The 21,297-nt window shown below is 39.6% G+C and overlaps 1 protein-coding gene across 9 annotated transcripts in view; it reads left to right on the plus strand.

Moving 5' to 3' along the window:
- The window catches only part of TMOD2 (tropomodulin 2), a 91,090-nt gene that overhangs the window by 46,051 nt on the left and 23,742 nt on the right, over positions 1 to 21,297 (plus strand). For all 9 annotated transcript variants that reach the window (XM_049904835.1, XM_049904838.1, XM_049904834.1 and 6 more), the window contains 4 exons: positions 9,008 to 9,130; positions 12,779 to 12,865; positions 15,075 to 15,205; positions 19,055 to 19,162. In XM_049904835.1, the coding sequence (XP_049760792.1) occupies positions 9,008 to 9,130; positions 12,779 to 12,865; positions 15,075 to 15,205; positions 19,055 to 19,162 (449 nt within the window). The remainder of the gene's footprint in view (positions 1 to 9,007; positions 9,131 to 12,778; positions 12,866 to 15,074; positions 15,206 to 19,054; positions 19,163 to 21,297) is intronic.

Consider the following 21,297-nt stretch of genomic DNA (forward strand, 5'->3'; position numbering starts at 1 on the left):
ACTTTGTCTATGTTGCCCACTACTTTCTCCTATCTATTGATCCTTCCCCTCCTTGCCCCAGGCGGCTTCATTAGCATTGGAATTCCTTGGGCCAGGGAGTGAAGTGCTCTGCAGGGTTTTTTTTTTTTTCCTAACTCATTCTCCTGTCCTAAGAAGAGTAGCAATTAACCATCCAGGAGACAAAAATCCTTCCCTGCCTTCCCTAAACTGGACTAATAATACACAACCAGCTCTGGCCAAGCAAAAGAGATCCACAGTCTGGCTTTCATCCCTACAGGGAACCAGGTGGCTATTATAATGCAAAGGCAATTCTGATAGAGATCTGACTGTAATTGTTTTAGCGAAGCAGTGGAAAGACAAGTTTTGGAGGTCTGATACCTCTCTACCTATGAAACAGAGCCCTCACTGATCCACAACAGGGAACTGAGGGCTAAAACTCCACCTACATCACCTAGCCACCTGCAAAAGGGGTCTGAGGATACGGACGCCTACCAATCTTTAGAGGTACAAGCATTGGGTTCCTAAGGTACAGCAGCAGAGCCCACTGACCAAAGTGCTCTGGGAATAGAGACACTCCTGCCACACTAACACTTGGGGGAAGGTTGTCAGCATCCTACCGTCCTCGGAGCATGGCCCTCTGCCACTACTAGAATCTGGTGCATACAGTCATCACCACTACTCCTCTAAGTTAATAGGTGACAGCCTACACCACACACTAGGTGACCCACAATGAGCACACCTAAGCTGATTCTATTCAACAATAGTGAATGGACTCATAAGCTCATATATCTGGTAACAGCTCAAACCAGCTGGTAATAGGACATAAGTGATTCAAAGGCTACAACAATCAAGATAGTGCAATCTAGCAGCCCATCTGGGTATACTGAAACAAAACAAAACAAGAAGATAAGACTCAGTGAGCAAATATAGAATAAATAATTACAATATCTTATAGATGGCTCAGAGACAGCAGTCCATATCAAATCACATAAAGAAGCAGACCGTGATTATTTCTACAAATCCCCAAATTAAAAAATCAAAATCTTTCCCAAATGAAGATATAATCCTGGAATTGCCAGATGTAGAATATAAAAAATTAATATACAGAATGCTTCAAGACATCAGGGATGACCTCAGAAATGAAATAAGGCAATCTACAGAAAAAGCCAAGGAACACACAGACAAAGCAGTTGAAGAAATCAAAAAGATTATTCAAGCACATAGTGAAAAAATTAATAAGCTGCAAGAATCCATAGAGAGACAGCATTCAGAAATCCAAAAGATTAACAATAAAATCACAGAATTAGACAACTCAATAGGAATTCAGAGGAGCAGAATTGAGGAATTGGAATGCAGAGCGGGAGTTAGAGGATAAGGCAATTGGCATCAACATAGTTGAAGAAAAATCAGATAAAAGAATTAAAAACAATGAAGAAACCCTAAGAATCATGTGGGACTCTATCAAGAAGAATAACTTGCGTGGGGTTGGAGTTCCAGAACAGGGAGGGATAACAGAAAATACAGAAAGAATAATTGAAGATCTGTTTGCAGAAAACTTCCCTTGCATCATGAAAGATGAAAGGATATCTATCCAAGATGCTCATCGAACATCATACAAGATAGATCTCAAAAGAAAATCACCAAGACGTATTATCATCAAACTTGCCAAAACCAAAGATAAAGAGAAAATTTTAAAAGCAGCCAGGGATGAACGAAAGTCACCTACAAAGGAGAATCAATAGGAATAAGTTCAGACTACTCGGCAGAAACTGTGCAGGCAAGAAGGCAATGAGATGACATATATAGAGCACTGAAGGAGAAAAACTGCCAGCCAAGAATCATATATCCAGCAAAACTCTCTCTCAAATACAAAGGTGAAATTAAGATGTTTACAGATAAACAGAAGCTTAGAGAATTTACAAAAACCAAACCAAAGCTACAAGAATTACTAAAGGACATTCTTTGGTCAGAAAATCAATAATATCAGATACCAACACAACACAAGGTCACAGAACAGAACATCCTGATATCAACTCAAATAGGTAAATTGCAAAAACAAAATAAGATTAATTTAAAAAAGAAAAAATGCTCAAAACAGAGAATCATTGAAGTCATTATGTAAAACATTACAATAAACAAAAAAGAGGAAATAAATACAGGAGGCTTAGATCTTCCATATGGAGAGGAAAACAAGGCGATATAGGACAATACAAGTTAGGTTATTACTTAGAAAAATAGGGGTAAATATTAAGGTAACCACAAAGAGTTCTAACAATTCCATAACTCAAAATAAAAACCAAGATAAACATAACAACTCAGCAAAAATAAATTTGACTACTACGAAAATGAAGAACACACAATTTACAAAGAAAAATGTCTCAGCACAAAAAAGTAAGTGGAAAAATGAAATTGTCAACAACACACAAAAAAAGGCATCAAAATGGCAGCACTAAACTCATAATACTTATCTATAATTACGCTGAATGTAAATGGACTAAATGCACCAATAGAGAGACAGAGAGTCTCAGACTGGTAGAAAAACATGATCCATCTCTATGCTGCCTACAACAGACACACCTTAGACTTAGAGACACAAATAAACTAAAACTCAAAGGATGAAAAAAAATATATCAAGCAAACAACAATCAAAAAAGAGGAGGAGTGGCAATATTAATTTCTGACAAAATAGACTTTAAAGTTAAATCCACCACAAAGGATAAAGAAGGACTACATAGTGATTAAAGGGACAATAGACCTGGAAGATATAACCGTATTAAATATTTATGCACCCAATGACAGGGCTGCAAGATACATAAAACAAACTCTATCAGCATTGAAAAGTGGGATAGACAGCTCCACAATAATAGTAGGAGACTTCAACACACCCCTTTTGGTGAAGGATAGGACTTCCAATAAGAAGGTCAATAGAGACAAGGAAGATCTAATTGCTATAATCAACCAACTTGAGCTCATAGACTAATATAAGAACACTCCACCCAACAACTGCAAAGTATACTTTCTTTTCTAGCACACATGGAACATTCACTAGACTAGATCACATTATTAGGTCATAAAACTAACCTTTGCAGAATCCAAAACATTGAAATATTACAAAGCATCTTCTCAGACCATGAGGCCATAAAAGTAGAAATCAATAACAGAAAAACCAGGGAAAAGAAATCAAATACTTAGAAACTGAGCAATACCCTGCTCAAAAAAGACTGGGTTATAGAAGACATTAAGAAGGGAATAAAGAAATTCATAGAATTCAATGAGACTGAAAACACTTCCTATCAAAAGCTCTGGGACACAGTGAAACCAATGCTCAGAGGTCAATTTATATCAATAAATGTACACATACATAAAGAAGAGAGAGCCTAAATCAGAGAACTGTCCCTACAACTTGAACAAATGGAAAGCAAGCAGCAAAAGAATCCTTCAGGCACCAGAAGAAAACAAATAATAAAAATTAGAGCAAAATTAAATGAATTAGAGAACAGAAAAACAATTGCAAGAATTAACAAAGCCAAAAGCTGGTTCTTTGAAAAAATTAACAGAATTGATAAACCATTGGCCAGACTGACTGAAGAAATACAGGAAAGGAAACAACCTGAATAAGAAATGAGATGGGCCACATGACAACAAACTCCACTGAAATTAAAAGAATCATATCAGATTACTATGAAAAATTGTACTCTAACAAATTTGAAAACCTAGAAGAAATGGATGAATTCCTAGAAACACACTACCTACCTAAACTAACACAATCAGAAGTAGAACAACTAAATAGACCCATAATTAAAAAAAAAAGACTAAAAAGGTAATCAAAAAAACCCCAACAAAAAAAAAGCCCTGGCCTGGATGGCTTCACTGCAGAGTTCTACTAAATTTTCAGAGAAGAGTTAACACCACTACTACTAAAGGTATTTCAAAGCATAGAAAAGGATGGAACACTACCTAACTCATTCTATAAAGCTCAATATCCCTGATACCAAACCCAGGTAAAAACACCAAAAAAAGAAAATTACAGACCCATATCCCTCATGAACATAGATGCAAAAATCCTCAACAAAATTCTAGACAATAGAATTCAACAACATATCAAAAAAATAATCCACCATGACCAAGTGGGATTTATACCAGGTATGCAAGGTTGGTTGAATATTAGAAAAACAATTAATGTAATCCACCATATAAATAAAACAAAAGACAAGAACCACATGATCTTATCAATTGATGCAGAAAAGGCATTTGACAAAGTCCAACACCCATTCATGATAAAAACTCTCAGCAAAATAGGAATAGAAGGAAAATTCCTCAACGTAATAAAGGGCACCTATACAAGCCAGAGAGCCAGCATCATCCTAAATGGAGAGAGCCGGAAAGCGTTTCCCTTGAGAAAGGGAACCAGACAAGCATGGCCTTTATCACTGCTCTTATTCAACATTGTGCTGGAGGTCCTAGCCAGAGCAATTAGGCTAGACAGAGAAATGAAGGGCATCCGGATCGGCAAGGAAGAAGTAAAATTCTCTCTATTTGCAGACAACATGGTCTTATACACAGAAAACCCTAAGGAACCCTCAAGAAAACTACTGAAACTAATAGAAGAGTTCAACAGAGTTTCAGATTACAAGATAAACATACAAAAATCAATTGGATTCCTCTACATCAACAAAAAAAAATTGAAGAGGAAATCACCAAATCAATATCATTCACAGTAGCCCCCAAGAAGATAAAATACTTAGGAATAAATCTTACCAAAGATGTAAAAGCCCTATACAAAGAAAACTACAAGGTACTACTGCAAGAAACTAAAAGGAACCTACATAAGTGGAGAAACATACCTTGCTCATGGATAGGAAGACAACATTATAAAAATGTCAAGCCATCTATATATACAATGCACTTCCAATCCAAATTCCAACTACACTTTTTAAGGTGATGGAGAAACAAATCATCAACTTCATATGGAAGGGAAAGAAGCCCCGGATAAGTAAAGCATTACTGAAAAAAACAAAGTGGGAGGCCTCTCTCTACGTGATTTTAGAACATATCATACAGCCACAGCAGTCTAAACAGCCTGGTACTGGTACAACAACAGGCACATAGACCACTGGAACAGAATTGAGAACTCAGATATAAATCCATCCACATATGAGCAGCTGATATTTGACAAAGGCCCAGTGTGAGTTATATGGGGAAAAGACAGTCTTTTTAACAAATGGTGCTGGCATAACTGGATATCCATCTGCGAAAAAAAAAGAAACAGGGCCCATACTTCACACCATGCACAAAAACTAACTCCCAATGGATCAAAGATCTAAACACAAAGTCTAAAACAATAAAGACCATGGAAGAAAAAATAGGGACGTTAGGAGTGCTAATACAAGGCATAAACAGAATACAAAACATTATTAAAACTGACAAAGAGAAACCAGATACGTGGGAGCTCCTAAAAAGCAAACACCTATGCTCATCTAAAGACTTCACCAAAAGAGTAAAAAGACCACCTACAGACTGGGAAAAAATTTTCAGCTACACCATCTCCAACCAGCGCCTGATCTCTCAAATCTACATGATTCTGCTAAAACTCAACCACAAAAAGACAAACAACTCTATTAAAAACTGAGCAAAGGATATGAACAGGCACTTCACTAAAGAAGACATTGAGGCGGCTAACAGATACATGAGGAAATGCTCTCGATCATTAACCATTAGAGAAATGCAGATCAAAACTACAATGAGATTCCATCTCACTCCAACAAGGCTGGCATTAATCCAAAAAACACAAAATAATAAATGTTGGAGAGGTTGTGGACAGATTGGAACACTTATACACTGCTGGTGGGAATGTAAAATGGTACAACCACTTTGGAAATCGATTTGGTGTTCCCTTAAAAAGCTAGAAATAGAACTATCATATGACCCAGCAATCCCACTCCTCGGAATATATCCTAGAGAAATGAGAGCCTTTATACGAACAGATATATGCACACCCATGTTTATTGCAGCACTGTTTACAATAGCAAAAAGCTGGAAGCAACCAAGGTGTCCGTCAACGGATGAATGGGTAAATAAATTATGGTATATCCACACAATGGAATACTACACATCGATAAAGAACAGTGAGGAATCTGTGAAACATTTCATAACATGGAGGAACCTGGAAGGCATTATGCTGAGTGAAATTAATCAGATGCAAAAGGACAAATATTGTATAAGACCAGTATTATAAGATCTTGAGAAATAGTTTAAACTGAGAAGAAAATATTCTTTTGTGGTTACGAGAGGGGGAGGGAGGGAGGGTGTGAGAGGGTTTTTTACTGATTAGATAGTAGATAAGACCTACTTTAGGTGAAGGGAAGGACAGCACTCAATACAGGGGAGGTCAACACAACTGGACTAAACCAAAAGCAAAGAAGTTTCCTGAATAAACTGAATGCTTTGAAGGTCAGCAAAGCAGGGGCGGGGGTTTGGGGACTATGGCTTCAGGAGACATCTAAGTCAATTGGAATAATAAAATCTATTAAGAAAACATTCTGCATCCCACTTTGAAGTGTGGCATCTGGGGTCTTAAACGCTAGCAAACAGCGTTTCCTAGCAAATCTAAGTTGCATCAATGAGTCTCAACCCACCTGGATCAAAGGAGAATGAAGAACACCAAGCTCACAACGTAATTATGACCCCAAGAGACAGAAAGGGCTACATGAACTAGAGACTACAACACCCTGAGACCAGAAGAACTAGATGGTGCCTGGCCACAACCGATGACTGCCCTGACAGGGAACACAACAGAGAACTCCTGAGAGAGCAGGAGAGCAGTGGGAAGCAGACCCCAAAATCTCATAAAAAGACCAGGCTTCATGGTCTGACTGAGACTAGAAGAACCCCGGTGGTCAGGGCCCCCAATCCTTCCTTTGGCCCAGGACAGGAACCATTCCCGAAGGCAACTCATCAGACGTGGAATGGACTGGACAATGGGTTGGAGAGAGACGCTTATGAGGAGTGAGCTACTGGCACCATGTGGACACTTGAGACTATGTTTGCATCTCCTGTCTGGAGGGGAGATGGAGGGTACAGGGGGTTAGAAACTGACAAAATGGTCACGGAAGGAGAGACTGGAAGGAGGGAGCGGGCTGACTCATTGAGGGGAGAGTAAATGGGAGTATGTAGTAAGGTGTATATAAGCTTGTATGTGAGAGACTGACTTGTAAAGTTTCACTTAAAGCACAATAAAAATTATTTAAAAAAAAAAAGACCCCTTCTTTCTATCATGACAACTATTTATTGCTTTCACAGCACTATCACAAGTGTTCATCATTTTGTTCATTTTCTTTGTTTTTTGTATGTTTTCCACATTAGACAGTGATCTCCACCCAGGTGAGACTGTGTGTGTTTTGTGTCCTGGCACAGAGAAGGCACTCAGTATGCATGGGGTTGGGCAAATGCTGTCTCTGAACTTCTGTGCCATGGGTGAGGGGAGCAGGAGCATGGGCCTCTCAGCTGTCAGGATCAGAGTTTATGCCATCTCTTACTAATGTCCAGGTTCTCCTCTCAGTTGTCAGGAGTCACAGCACTGATGCCATCTCTTACTAAGGTCCAAGCTCTCCTCTCAGCTGTCAGGATCAGAGCACCGATGCCATCTCTTACTAACGTCCAGGCCCTCCTCTCAGCTGTCAGGAGTCACAGCACTGATGCTGTCCCTTATTAACATCCAGGCCCTCCTCTCAGTTGGTCAGGAGTCAGAGTGCTGATACCATCTCTTAGTAATGTCCAGGCTCTCCTGTCAGATGTCACATTCGATGGACCATGCACCATTAAGAATGTCATTTTATTTTAAAAGTTAAATGGTGATGAATTGGGCAAATAACCAAGGATTACCATGGAAATATGGTGGAACTGTTTCTATGGCAGCATCATCGCTATTGGAATAATTTAATTGTAAAAGAAAGAAATTATAATGTCAATGCTGCCCTAAAACCTGGTTAACATCGAGAGTCAGGGTAATGACAGAACAGTAAGGGGGAAGCTGTTGTCTTTTGTGCTCAGAGTGGAGGTCTGAGAGGAGGATATGGTAAATCATTTCCCGATACAGATTCACCTACAGATGGTTCATGGGGGAATTAGGAATTCAGGAGCTGAGTAATCAGTGGGGGTCCATAGAGAGTACACAGTTACACATCGTAGCTTAGGAGAAGATTGAGAAGCAGCACATCTGAACACAATGAGCAGAGAGCAAGTTTTCCAAACAGCAGAGGGATCAGAGTGAGAAAGAGTCTGTGGTCCTTGGTGCCCCTGGAAGGACCAGAGAGAGAATCTAGCAGCCATGGGAGGTGATCGTGAGGTCTCAGGAGAAGAGACAACACAACCTGTCATGAGTGCTGTGTCATGGGACCAGGTTCCTGGGCTAGACTTAACTCTCCAGTGCAGCTTTATCCTCTTAGAGCTGTGGTTTAGTGGGACCCAGGAATGGATTGCCATCTGTCATTGCCCTACACACTGATAGCTGTTGGGCCACCTTGGTGCCTACTGTTCAGAGTAATCCTAAACCATACCAGGGAAGCCAGCCCAGGGCTGTTTGGGCAGGAATTCCAGGTCCAGATCCCCTAGAAGGAGGCCTGTATTCTACATAGGAATGTCTCTTTGGCCCCATGACTCCTCCCTCAGTGGACTGGAGTGGAACCCTCTAAAGTGCAGGGACCCCTCTTGCCCAGGTCGAAGGGCAGCACTGCCAATGGTAGGGAGATAGAAGCCACGTTTTTCCTCTCTGTTTTAGGACTGTAATCTCCTCAGATTGTTGGAGAGAATGCAGGCATCCTTCTCCAGATGTTCTAATAGTGGATTATTGGTATTAGCATCATCCCAGCAGTTAAGGGACCCCAGTTGGACATTCAGTGGCTTAATGATATGGCTCTTAATGGCCAGAGCTGCATTCTCTGGTTAGCCCACTTACCCTGGCAATAAGGCAGTAGCACACAACTGTTTCTGTTTTTCTTCTGACTTAAAGGGAGAGTCTTTATCCCCAAAGAAAAGCCTGTAGAAACTCAAAAAGAAGAAAACGTGACCCTCGACCCAGAACTGGAAGAAGCTTTGGCTAGTGCCTCCGACACTGAACTCTATGATCTTGCAGGTGAGTCCTCGGCTCTGGGAAACTTTCCTGCCTGGCTCTGTGACCTCCAGGCATGTGGTCGTACCCATGCCAGCAGCCGTTGGGCTTCTCTATAACTGTCGGTTCTTATTAAAATTCCATGTTGGCTTTAGCCATTAAACCAGTTTCCATGGAGTCAGCTCTGACTCTTGGTAACCCCACTTGTGTCAGAGTAGAAATGTGCCCCATAAGGTTTTCCTGTAGCTGAATCTACCTTTTCGGAAGTAGATTGCCAAACCTTTCTCTCAAGGCACCTCTGTGAGGACTATGAGAATTGAAAGGGAAAAAACAATAGCCCTTATGCTTTATGAGGAGCTTTTACATTAGCATTTTATCATCACAAAATTTCCCTAAGGTGCTTGTTCTTCCCATCAGTTGTCACCCACTCAAGTCTGATTGATACTAAGAGGCCTGTCAGTGTAACCGTGAAACAAGGTAACTTACTGTCATAGTCAGCCCCTAAGGTAAATCCATATTCAGTGCAATCTGCTCATTTTTTTTTTTCTGGTTTTCTTAACAATAGCAACAAAATAGTAATAATAAGTTTATTTATAAATAAATTATTTATAATTAAAACAAAATAATAATGACATTTATTTATAAATGATTATTTGAATTGATTATACATGTAGATAGAAAAAAGTCAAACAGTACAAAAGAATATATAATGAAAGGTAAGTTTTCTCACTTTGATTAACCTAGGCCTTCTCCCCTTTCCTGTAGCTCCTTTAAGAAAGATTCCATGCATGCACCAACATATTTGTGCACTCATATTTTCCTTCCAGTGGGATGTTTGCTTCCACCTGCCACAGGGATATTAAGTCACCACAAGGATAAAGGTGCTTTTGAAAACATCCCGCAGCTTTAGCAAGAATTCCTACCTTTGTATTGTATTTGAAGAAATACGTAATAATGATAAATCTCCTTCCTCCTAGGAGAACAAGCTACGCCTTACTCTAACAGCGTGCTACCATCTTTACCTGCATTTTCATTCCTTCTGTTCCATTGGGGGTTGATATCAAGTTCACATATTGGAGACATTCTCAGAGGTCACTGCAGGAGCTGAGGCACCTGGGTGTGGCAGTGAAGAAGATGCCTTATGGTGGCTGCGTTTCCAGGTTTTGTGGTTGCAGCACCACCACTGGTTACCAACAAATAGACTCTGACTCACAGTGACCCCATGTGTTTCCAGTAGGACTGTGCATATGATTTTCCATGGCTGTGACCTTTAGGAAGCAGATCATCAGGTCTTTCTTCCTAGGTGCCTTTGGGTGAATTTGAACTGCCACCCTTTCGGTTAATAACAAAGGCTTAACCATTTGCGCCACCCAGGGACTCTTAGTTACTGTGCGACGATCCTGTTACGGTTACTGCTCCTCCCAACGGTTGCCCGATGGCCTCTGCTGGAGGTCACTACAGGCAGAATGTAGCACTGGGCTTGAATTCCCAGGAAATTCCTGATAAAAAAGAAAGAGAGAGAATAAAGCTAATCATTTAGAAGACACTAAATCTAGACATTCATACAGTGAAACCAGGAGAATAATCCCAACAGACAAATGTTGGTTTCGTCCGTGCTCAGCCTCCCTCCGTCGTTGGGTGCTCCCTGGGAACCCAGCAGGAAGCCAGGCTGCAGTGGGCTGCAGCATCTTCTCAAGTGGATCTTTCAGAAGATTGTAGGCAGTCCCGTGAGTGGATGGATTTATAGCTGTTAAGGTTTAGATAAGAAAGAGTACCAATGCATTGCCCATGTTATTGTGGCAGAAAGAGAGACATTCATCAAGGGGGTGACAGTTGACCTCCAAAACAGAGCCTTCCAGACTGTGGGCATATCTTGATGTGACTACCACTACCCAGAGCCTAGTTCTCAGCTTTGCTGGTCTAGAGATTTGATCTTGTGAGTGCATATAGGAGCTATCAGATTAGGAGGATAGAGGAAGTGAGGTAATAGGGACTGACTCTACTAGCCAGATTTATAGGAAATAGATAATACAAAAAGTAAAACTTGGCAGTGGGAGCCAAATTATAATTAGGAGGCTGCTTGGTATGGATGGGGCCAGAGTAAGACAAGATGGCCTCAATGCCCTGTTTATCGAGTAGGGCACCCTCTCCCTAGACAATGCCAGAGACACACTGACAAATGCTGGTTTTATTTACTTAACAAGAATTTGTAAAGCACTTAGTGCCTGGCACATAGGAATTCACTTAATTGTTTCAATAGGTAAAGTACAAATATTATCCCTGTTTTACAAGATGAGGAAGCTGCGGCTCAGAGGCGTTTGGTAACTTCCCCAGTCACACAGCTAATACATAACAGAGTCAGAATTCAAACTCAGGCCGAGTGCTCCGAGTCCCACTCTTCATCCCTACACTTGCTGGCTGTTTGTCCTTCCTAGTGCTGTGCTAGCTGCCTCCCTCCCTCCCTCCACAGAAGAGCTGATGATGCTCTCAGAGGCACTCCTCTGCCACTATTGACAGATTACTGTCTAGTCTGGGTCCTTCTCCAGATGGCCTGGCTCACCTATAATTTCATTAGCAGGGGGAAACCTGCGGGCACTTGCCATTTCAGCCTGCCCAGCATTTCTTCTCCCTGTGTTGCTTCCTGTACACTATGGTGCCTCCTGGTGCAACTGCCATGTAATACAAGAGACTGAAAATTTTGGTATGCTTATCTGACCTTAGGAGCCCTGGTGGTACAGTGGTTAAAAGCTGTGGCTGCTAACCAAAAGGTTAGCAGTTTGAATCCACCAGCTTCTGCTTAGGAACGGTATAGGGCAGTTCTACTCTGACCTATAGGGTCGCTATGAGTTGGAATTGACTCAATGGCAACGGGTTTGGTTTTAGTTTTTGAATCTGACCTTAAGGAGCCCTGGTAGTACAGCGGTTAAGCACTCAGCTACTAACCATAAGGTCAGTGGTTTGAACCCACCAGTCGCTCCAGGGGAGGAAGATGTGGCAGTCTGCTTCCATAAAGATTTATAGCCTTGGAAACCCTGTATGGCAGTTCTGTTCTGTTCTGTAGGATAGCTATGAGTCAAGACTGACTAGACAGCAATGTCTTTGGTTTGGGTTTTGATATCTGACCTTGCATTTCCCTGCAGTACTGTAGATGAAGAAAGGACAACTCCTTTTGGCATGGAGGATTGGGAGAGATGGGGAGCCTGACATTGAAAGAGGCTTATGATCTTTCTGCTATTTGCAAGATACAATAATATCTACAATGTTAGATATTAAATGTCCTTAGACTCAGTCTCACCCTCTCATTTTACAGATGAGAAAACTGAGGGGTTGAGTCTATTTAACTGGGAGGTCTAAGTAGGTTTTTTGTAATTTTGGGACCATAATTAAATAGTCTTTGTTCCTCAGATCCTAAATGGTTTTACATGTATAGACATAGACACATGAAAGATTGCTGGTGGTCTTGGAAAGAAGTTTTCGTTTTGTTTTGTTTTTATAAGGTTAGTCAGTGCTATGCATCTACGACACACTTTGCATCTGGAGACTTCATCTTTATGAAACAGGGTTTCATTTTTACAATCGGAAGTATTGTTCTTCAAGGGCAAATTAAGAGTGTGGAAATTCTAACATGCTTTCCTAATCTTAATGTTTGTTCACAATTACCTCTGTTTTTAGCTGTTCTTGGGGTGCACAATTTACTCAACAATCCAAAGTTCGATGAAGAAACGACCAGCACTAAAAGTGGCGAAGGGCCTCTAAGAAGTAAGTTGATGGGGAATGTATGGCTTTGTAAACTTCTGAGCCTTCAGATGTTCCAACAGAATTGCCTATTGGCAAGGCCTCCTGGTGTATCCGGCAGAATTTGAAGGTGGATTTTGTCCAGTTACCAGGGGTCACTAGGCTCCAGCAGCCAAACCAGAATAGAGTAGCTAATAACGGGAGCTCCTTCTGGCAGTGTAACTAGTCCCAATCATTTGTGTAGAACACGCTTTCTTAGTAGGCCTGTTTACCCAATAGATAAAATTGCTAACAAAAAGGCTTCAAAGTCTGCACAGAACGCAGATACCTACACGTTCCTGAGGATATTTTAATTAACTGTGGCAGCTTGAATAATTTCCCTCTCTATTCTAGTGTTGTGTTTGTTTGTTTGTTTCAGTAATGGATGCTCAACATTAGAATTTGAAAACCCACTTTCCCCAGAAAGCATGAAAGACACTTGCGTGGACTTGGTGGCACAGAAAGTTCCTGACCGCTGTCTTCTATGTCAGCATTCCTGGGGAAATGTACAGTTACTTAGATTTTCTCATTCAGTCATGCATCAGTTATCCGTTAAATACCTACTATGTGTCAGTAACATTCTAGGCTTAGGTACAAAAGTAGAAGATGGTCCCTGATGAAAGGAGGTTATCTATCGGTGGTAAGGACAGACCAGTGATCAGATAATTTCAGTGCAGTGTGATGCAGGCTATCTGAGGACACACAGAGAATCACAGCTTTTCTTAGGTTAATTATATTTTATTCTCTGTGATGGAGACTTGTTCCAGTAGCATATTTATGAACCATCATTTACAGTGGATAATTTACCTAGATAATGAGCAATATTCCTTTTATATTTTTCTTTCTAGTTTCATACATATTTATAGACTTATAGTAGTATATACTTGTGGTGGAAAGGACAGATAGTTCCTATTTCCTCCCAAACCTGGTTATTATCAATTTTGTGACCTTTTGCTTATTTAGCAGATAAAAATGTATATCCCTTTTAGCTTCATTATCAAAGAGTAATATTCAGACTGTTAATAAGTTTTCTATTAAAAATCTTATGCATAACCTTCTGGACTTTTATATGTACACATATGTGTACATATCTAACTTTTTTTCAAATTGTGGATCTCTTATCAGTACATGTAGGTCAACCTTATTCTTTTAATGAATACGTAGTGTTTTATTATGTAATTATGCTGTAATTTATTTAATCATTTTCATGTTGGTGGATGTTTTATTTTAAAAAATTAATTTAAAAAGCAAAAATATGTGTCAGTGAACATACCTTTATATATTCACGCTACTTTTCCTATAGGTTGGACTACTAGATACAAAATTTGAGTCATAGATTATGCATAATTTAAATTTTGGTATATAGTGACAAATTATTCTCCCCAAAAGTTTGCACTACTTTACATTCCCACTAACAATATATGAGGATGCTTTTTTCTCCACATCATTGCCAAATCTCAACATTATCTCTTTTTATACTTTTTGCTAATTGAATGGGGAGGGGTGGTATCTCATTGTTTTATCTCAGAGTTTACTCTTTATATTTACTGGTTAAAGGGACAGAGTTTCTTCTGATCATATCATTTATTCATTTTTAATTGGGTTGCCTCTTACTGATTTGTAGGGGCTCTGTGTATATTGGGACAGCAGCCCTTGTATATTATATATGTTGCAAATATTTTCTGTTAACTGCTTTTGAGAATTCTTCCATTCTTTTTTATCTCTTTCTCTTACCTTCCTCAAAACTAAAGCTCTAAAATGGAAATCAGAGGAGGATGGGTATGATAAAGAGACCACAAGTTTGGGGAATGAAAAGACTTATGTGATTTCTTTTTTGGATATCAAGTCCTGTGCCTGTCTGATTATTATAATCAGAAGAGGCCCATATGGTGCAGCAGTAATTGCCCATAAATGTACTTGTTGAGATTGGGGTTTGATGTAGAGCACTTTTGGCTCCAGACACTGTCAGCCACTGACTCTTCTCGTGTGGATAAGAAACATCAGGCTTCTAAACCATAACTCAGAGCCATGCCACGCCTGTATTTGCTTGGCGGGGAGTTAAGCTTATAGTCATGGTATTAGAGTATTGTTGGGATCAAACATATAAAAGAAATGTCACTTTGGGGGGAGCCATCTTTGATTTTGATACAAGAGCCCTTACCTTTTCTTTTTAAAATTACAACTTGTGTTTTAGATGTGGTCAAAGGTGAAAAGGTCAAGCCAACATTTGAGGAACCACCCAATCCTACAAATGTAGAAGTAAGTCTACAGCAGATGAAAGCCAATGATCCTCGCCTGCAAGAAGTCAACCTTAACAATATTAAGGTATTTCATTATGCTTGTGATGGTTGCCAGTCACTTGATTTACCATGAGGTCAGAAGATTGCCTGTTATCTTTTAGATCCACCCTTGCTGGCAATCCTTTGTAGTTCATGGTTTTGAGGCACTTCTGTTCAAAAGAAGTGGGTTTAAAAAAGAGTGATTCCTAGAATTCTTTGAAAAGAATCACATTACTTGTGTAAAACAGTTTATTAGTAGTAGTCTTTTGCTGAGTAACAAATTGCTCCAACAGTTAAGAGGTTTAAAGCAGCAAACATTTATTATCTCACAGTTTTTAAGAGTCAGGAGTCTGGGAATGACTTAGCTGGGTAGTTGTGTTGACTTCTTCCTTGTCAGTAGCTCTAGGTTTTTTTTTGATTTTTGGCCTACCTTGGCTTTTACATGATTCTAGCATGATGTCTGTCTTTCCCCTGGTCTATTCTGGTCTTTTTATAACTCAAATGATTAGGTTTGAGATCCACCCCACCCCCCACAGGTATGGCTTCATTAACATAACAAAAGAAAAACTCTGTTTCCAAACAAGGTCATATTTAGAGGGACAGCGTTAGAATTTCAACATATATCTTGGGGGGACACAATTCAGTTTATAACAGATGGCATCCTTTTCTCTGGTTCTTACTAGAGGTGTTCATTTTCTTTGCTTTATACTCATAAGTAGAAAGACTCTTAAATGCTGAAAAATGACACATTTTTATAGAAGCTTTTAGAAAAGGAGATCTAACACACATCAGTGATTGCAAAGGAATTGATTTTGATATAAGGGCTATTGTGGTTGACCATCAAAGTTGTTCTTGTTAAGTATAATATTCCTTGTATTTCTTAAATCCTCAACTCTTATTTTTCTTAGAGTTATTTGTATGTGTGATTATTTTTTTTAAAGAAAACTCTCTAGGGAGTTTTCCGTTTCACCATTTTAAATTTATTACAGAGTTTACTATCACTATATTTTTTTTACCTTGTTTTCTTTTTGCTGATTTCTGAAGACAACAGTCTTCAGTACCCGTAGCTCCTACATTTCTTATTTCTTTCTCTATTATGAAGATCTTCAGAACATAACTTCATAATGTTATTAAGAGGAGTTTAGACTATAGAATACATATCCTATTATAAAATCATTTGGCTGTCTTACCATTGTGCTAAATACTGCTTTCATAGGACTTGTCTTGTCAGTTCCTGTCTCTTTAGGACCTTACAGAATTTACACTGGTACATCTGCTCTGTTAGTTTCTTTTTATAAGAGTTTCTTTTCAAAAAGGAACTGGTTCATGATGCTTTAGTTCATCCATCTGCGAGTGCTTTCTTGCCGCTTCTCAGCACAGATTCCATTCTTCATATTCTGTCTCTAAAAAAGGCTTGCTTCAAAAATGTCTGCTGGGTAAAGAATGATGGTTATATTAACCCCCCAAACACTTGCCAGTACACATTTTTAAACTATTCAGAGTGGTATACCAGAAAAATGTATTATTATTTCAAGAATTAGGTGATTGCTTCTCAATTCTTGAATGCCATCTTGTTGATAAATAGTGGAAATTTTGTGGATTTGCACTGATGTTATTAAAATAAGTCACATTGCAGGAAACATTTTAGTTATCATAAGAAGAAAAAATGATGCCCACATTCCACATCTAAAAACTTACTCTCCCCGATTTTTCATAACAAAGTTAAGTGAGAATAAAAGAAAATAAAGCTTATGAAAACAAAGGGTTATAATTTTTCTGGATTTTAAGTTTTAGTTTAAGGTCAATGCTGCTATCTGCTATGGAAATATTTTACTATTTTAACAGCCAGTACATCTGTAGCAGTGTATAGTTGCTAAATACCAGTCTTGTTTATATTTATTTGGGTTTTATTCCTGGGGAAAAATGAATTTAATCAGAGGGGAATGAAGATAAAGAAATCGAGACCTAGATCAGTGCTGCTTCTCCTATAAAGTTTCCCATGATTTTCCCAACCATAATTAAATTTTCCCCTCCATTGTGCTTCAATTGCATTTTGTACCCCAGGTGACACACACCACTAGGAGTAGAGCCACTTACTTCTTTATTCCTCCCATACTGTAAAATCTTGGAGGCTAGAGACTATGTCTACCAAAGCACAGGGCCTTGCTCACGGTAGGTGTTTAATGTTGAATGACAGTGAATAATGAATGAGACTTGGGGACATTTGCAGACCTTCCAGTGCTCATGGCTGTTCTTCTTCATGTCGACTTTCAATTTAAAGGGACTGTTTTCCTTTTCCCTGTTAAAAGGGTGTGGCTAGCACTACTGTTAAGTTTATGAGAAACAATTAGAACACATTTTGGCTTGCATGTGGAAATATGAAGAAAGAAGGAGAAACAGCATAGAATGCAGGAAGAAAGGGAAGGAAAAAGATTCTCCATGGATTAATGCCCAAGAGAAGGAATATATATATATATATATATATATATATATATATATATATATATATATATAGGCAACATTGCCTCATGTCACTTAATATGTCACTTTGAGGACTAAGGTTTGCCTGACCATGGTATTTTCTGTTACTTCATATGCATGTAAAAGCTGGACAGTAAATAGGGAGCATCGAAGTAGAATTGATACATTTGAATTATGGTGCTGGTGAAGAATATTGAATATACCATGGACTGCCAGAAGAACAAACAAATCTGTCTTGGAAGAAGTACAGCCAGAATGCCCCTTAGAAGCAAGGATAGTGAAACTTCATCTCACATACCTTGGACATGTTATCAGGAGGGACCAGTCCCTGGAGAAGAACATCATGCTTGGTAAAGTAGAGGATCAGAGTAAAAGAGGAAGACCCTCAACGAGATGGGTTGACACAGTGGCTGCAACAATGGGCTCAAACATAGCAATGATTGTGAGGATGGCACAGGACCAGGCAATGTTTTGTTTCTGTTGCGCATGGGATCGCTATGAGTTAGATTGACTCAATGGTGCTCAACGACAATATTAATAACAGCTAACTTTTGTTGAGTACTCACTATTTGTCATACCCTTTGCTAAATACTTGACATGAAGTATCACATTTAATCCTTAATGGGACTTAAAGAGGTTATATTACCCTAGGTCACAGAGCTAGCCCACAGTGTAGCCAGGACTCACGTCGAAGGCTAGCTGTGCCCCAGATTTGCTTCTCCTCCCAGTGGTTGGTACTGTGCTAAGTGGCATAGAAGAGGCAGTACAAAGATAAGTAAGATTCATTCAGAGTCTTTACTCTGAAAAACTTATTTTAGCTTATTAACTTATATTGCCACAACATGATGTGGTAAGCCCCCCAAATGTTATAGAATTGCGGGTAAGGAAACTTTTAATGCTGCCTAGGAGAGGCAGAGGAGGTGATATTTCAGATGGATCTTGAAAGATGAGTAGGAATTAATCAGAGTAAAGGGCAAAGGAAACCCAGGCAAAGAGAACACACATGTAAAGGTGTAAGGGTGGGAAAGATCATGGTATATTAAAGAACAACAAGTGGGTCAGTCTGGATTGGAAGACAGAGAATGAAAGAGAAAAGAGCGAAGCAGTGTCTCTGAATAATTTCTTGGGTCAGGAAACAAAGGCAATGCCAGAATATAACATTGTGCTAGATTCCCCTATTGGACACTTAGTGGTGCTGTTGACTCAGAATAGCTTGGTTGCTAGAGGCTTGGTGATGAACACCTTTTAGAGGAGGATATCATGCTACATTACCCACAGTGTACTGATTCGGAATCAAACACTTGGTTTGGATCATGCTATTACCATATAAATTATTAAAGAGCCATGGGCCTTTAACTTGGGATTAAGAGAGCTGCAGGGTGGTCCCTCACTATCTGTGCCTTTTCCATCTTAGAACATTCCAATTCCAACTCTGAAGGAATTTGCAAAGGCTCTGGAGACCAACACTCACATAAAGAAGTTCAGCCTGGCTGCAACCCGCAGCAATGACCCTGTGGCAATTGTGAGTAAAATTCTTAGAAACATGTGAAAATATTTAATTCATTACAAACTATTTTTAATTTGTTTTATCAATTAGCAATCTTGGATCTGGTAAATTTGTTTTCTACACAGTTAATAAGATGAATTAGTTATAATGAGACGGTAAAACTTTAGAAACCAGCTGTCAGGCACTTCAGATTAATGAGAATTTTTTCAGCACTAGACTTTTAGGAGACAGAGTAGATTAGGCATTTAGTTAAATATTTAGGTTTTGTTCTGCACTTAGTAAAAATTTTCTGAAATTTTCATATCTACAATTTCATTCTGTTTCAGTCAGTGGACATTATGATGACCCTGACATTCATTCTACAGGAACTCGACACAGATAAGAAATGTTAAAAGTATATTTTATTTTCTCCATTGCGGACTATGTTTCAAAAATATTTTAAACAACTGAATTTTGAAACATTTTTCTTTTGACACATGTTAACCAGAATATGAAAAAATAATTAACCAAAAACGCTATTCCTTCTAGGCATTTTAGATAATTCAGCTAAATAAGGAAGACCCTTAACCCAAGCAAATGCTACTGTGTTCCCCATCACCATCATCACCATGCTATTCTTCCTGTGAATAACATTTATTGAGCAATTAGTAAGTGCCAGCACTGAATTCTGTGCTTTATCTACATCATCCCACCTGATCCTCACTAGTACTATGAGATAGATACTATGAGTACAAACTAGTGCTAATATAAGGAACCCTGGTGGCACAATGGTTAAGCACTTAGCTGCTAACTGAAAGGTTACCAGTTCAAACCCACCAGTGGCTCCAAGGGAGAAAAGACCTGACAACCTGCTCCCATAGAGATTACTGCCTAGGAAACCCTATTGGGCAGTTCTGCTCTTTCTTATAGGATTGCTATGAGTCAGAATTGACTTGACAGCACACAACAACAACAACAGTACTAATAAAAGGAGCCCTGGTGGCACAACAGTTAAGTGCTCTGCTGCTAACTACAAGGTTGGCAGTTCGAATCCACCCAGTGACTTTGTGGGAGAAAGACCTGGCAATGTTCATCCATAAAGATTACAGCCTAGAAAACCCTATGGGGCAGTTCTGCTCTGCTGCTGGGGTTATGGGTCAAAATTTACTCGACAGCACCCCACAACAGTACTAACAAATAGGCAAACTGAGGCTGAGAGAGGTTAAGTAACCTGCCTGAGATAACGTAGCCAGTAATTGGGAGAGCCATGATTCACACCCACGTCTTTATGGTACGTACCACAGCCAGGATACTTAACCATCAGGCTATGCTGTACATACATACACTGCCTCATTGTCATACATTTGCTAAAATATGTCACTTACCAGAGCTTGGGTGTCATCCTGTGGTTCTACATCATCTAATGTTCAGCCTTGAATCAAACTGGCAAAACAAAAGTTGTCTTGATACACGGAAAAAAACAATATTTGATGGTTGCAAGGAAGGAGAGGGGAAATCGTTAACTAGATAGTAGGAGAGTGTCAATTTTGGTGAAGGGAAAGACAGCACACATTATAGGAGGAGTCAGCACAACTTGACCAAGGAAAAGTCATAGAAGCTTCCTAGACATATCCAAACACCTTGAGGCACCAAGTTGCTGAGGCTGAGGGCTGAGGACCAGAGTCCCTGTCAGAGTGGTTGGTGGTGATAGCCAGGTACCATCTAGTTGTTCTGGGCTCAGGCTGGTAGAGGCTGTGGTAGTTGTAGTCCATTAGTCCTTTGGCTTAACACTTCCTTTGTGTCTTTGGTTTCTTCATTCTACTTTGCTCCGGACAGGATAGGACCAACAGACGTATCTTAGATGGCTGCACACAAGCTTTTAAGACCCCAGATGCTTCTCACCAAAGTAGGATGTAGAACATTTTCTTTAAGAACTGTTATGCCAGTTGAACTAGATGTCCCCGAGACTATGGTCCCCAGCCCTCAGCCCAGCAACTAGGTTCCTCAGGGTATTCGGATGTGTCTATGAGGCTTCTATGACTTTGCCTTGGTCCTGTTGTGTACACTTCTCTTATAACGTATGCTCTGCGTCCCCCAAAGTTACCATCTATCTACTATCTAGTTAGTGATTTCTCCACCGTGCCCTCCCCTCCCCTGTAACCATCAAAAAT

This window comes from Elephas maximus, chromosome 12 (assembly GCF_024166365.1).
Source record: "Elephas maximus indicus isolate mEleMax1 chromosome 12, mEleMax1 primary haplotype, whole genome shotgun sequence".
Lineage (NCBI taxonomy): Eukaryota > Metazoa > Chordata > Mammalia > Proboscidea > Elephantidae > Elephas > Elephas maximus.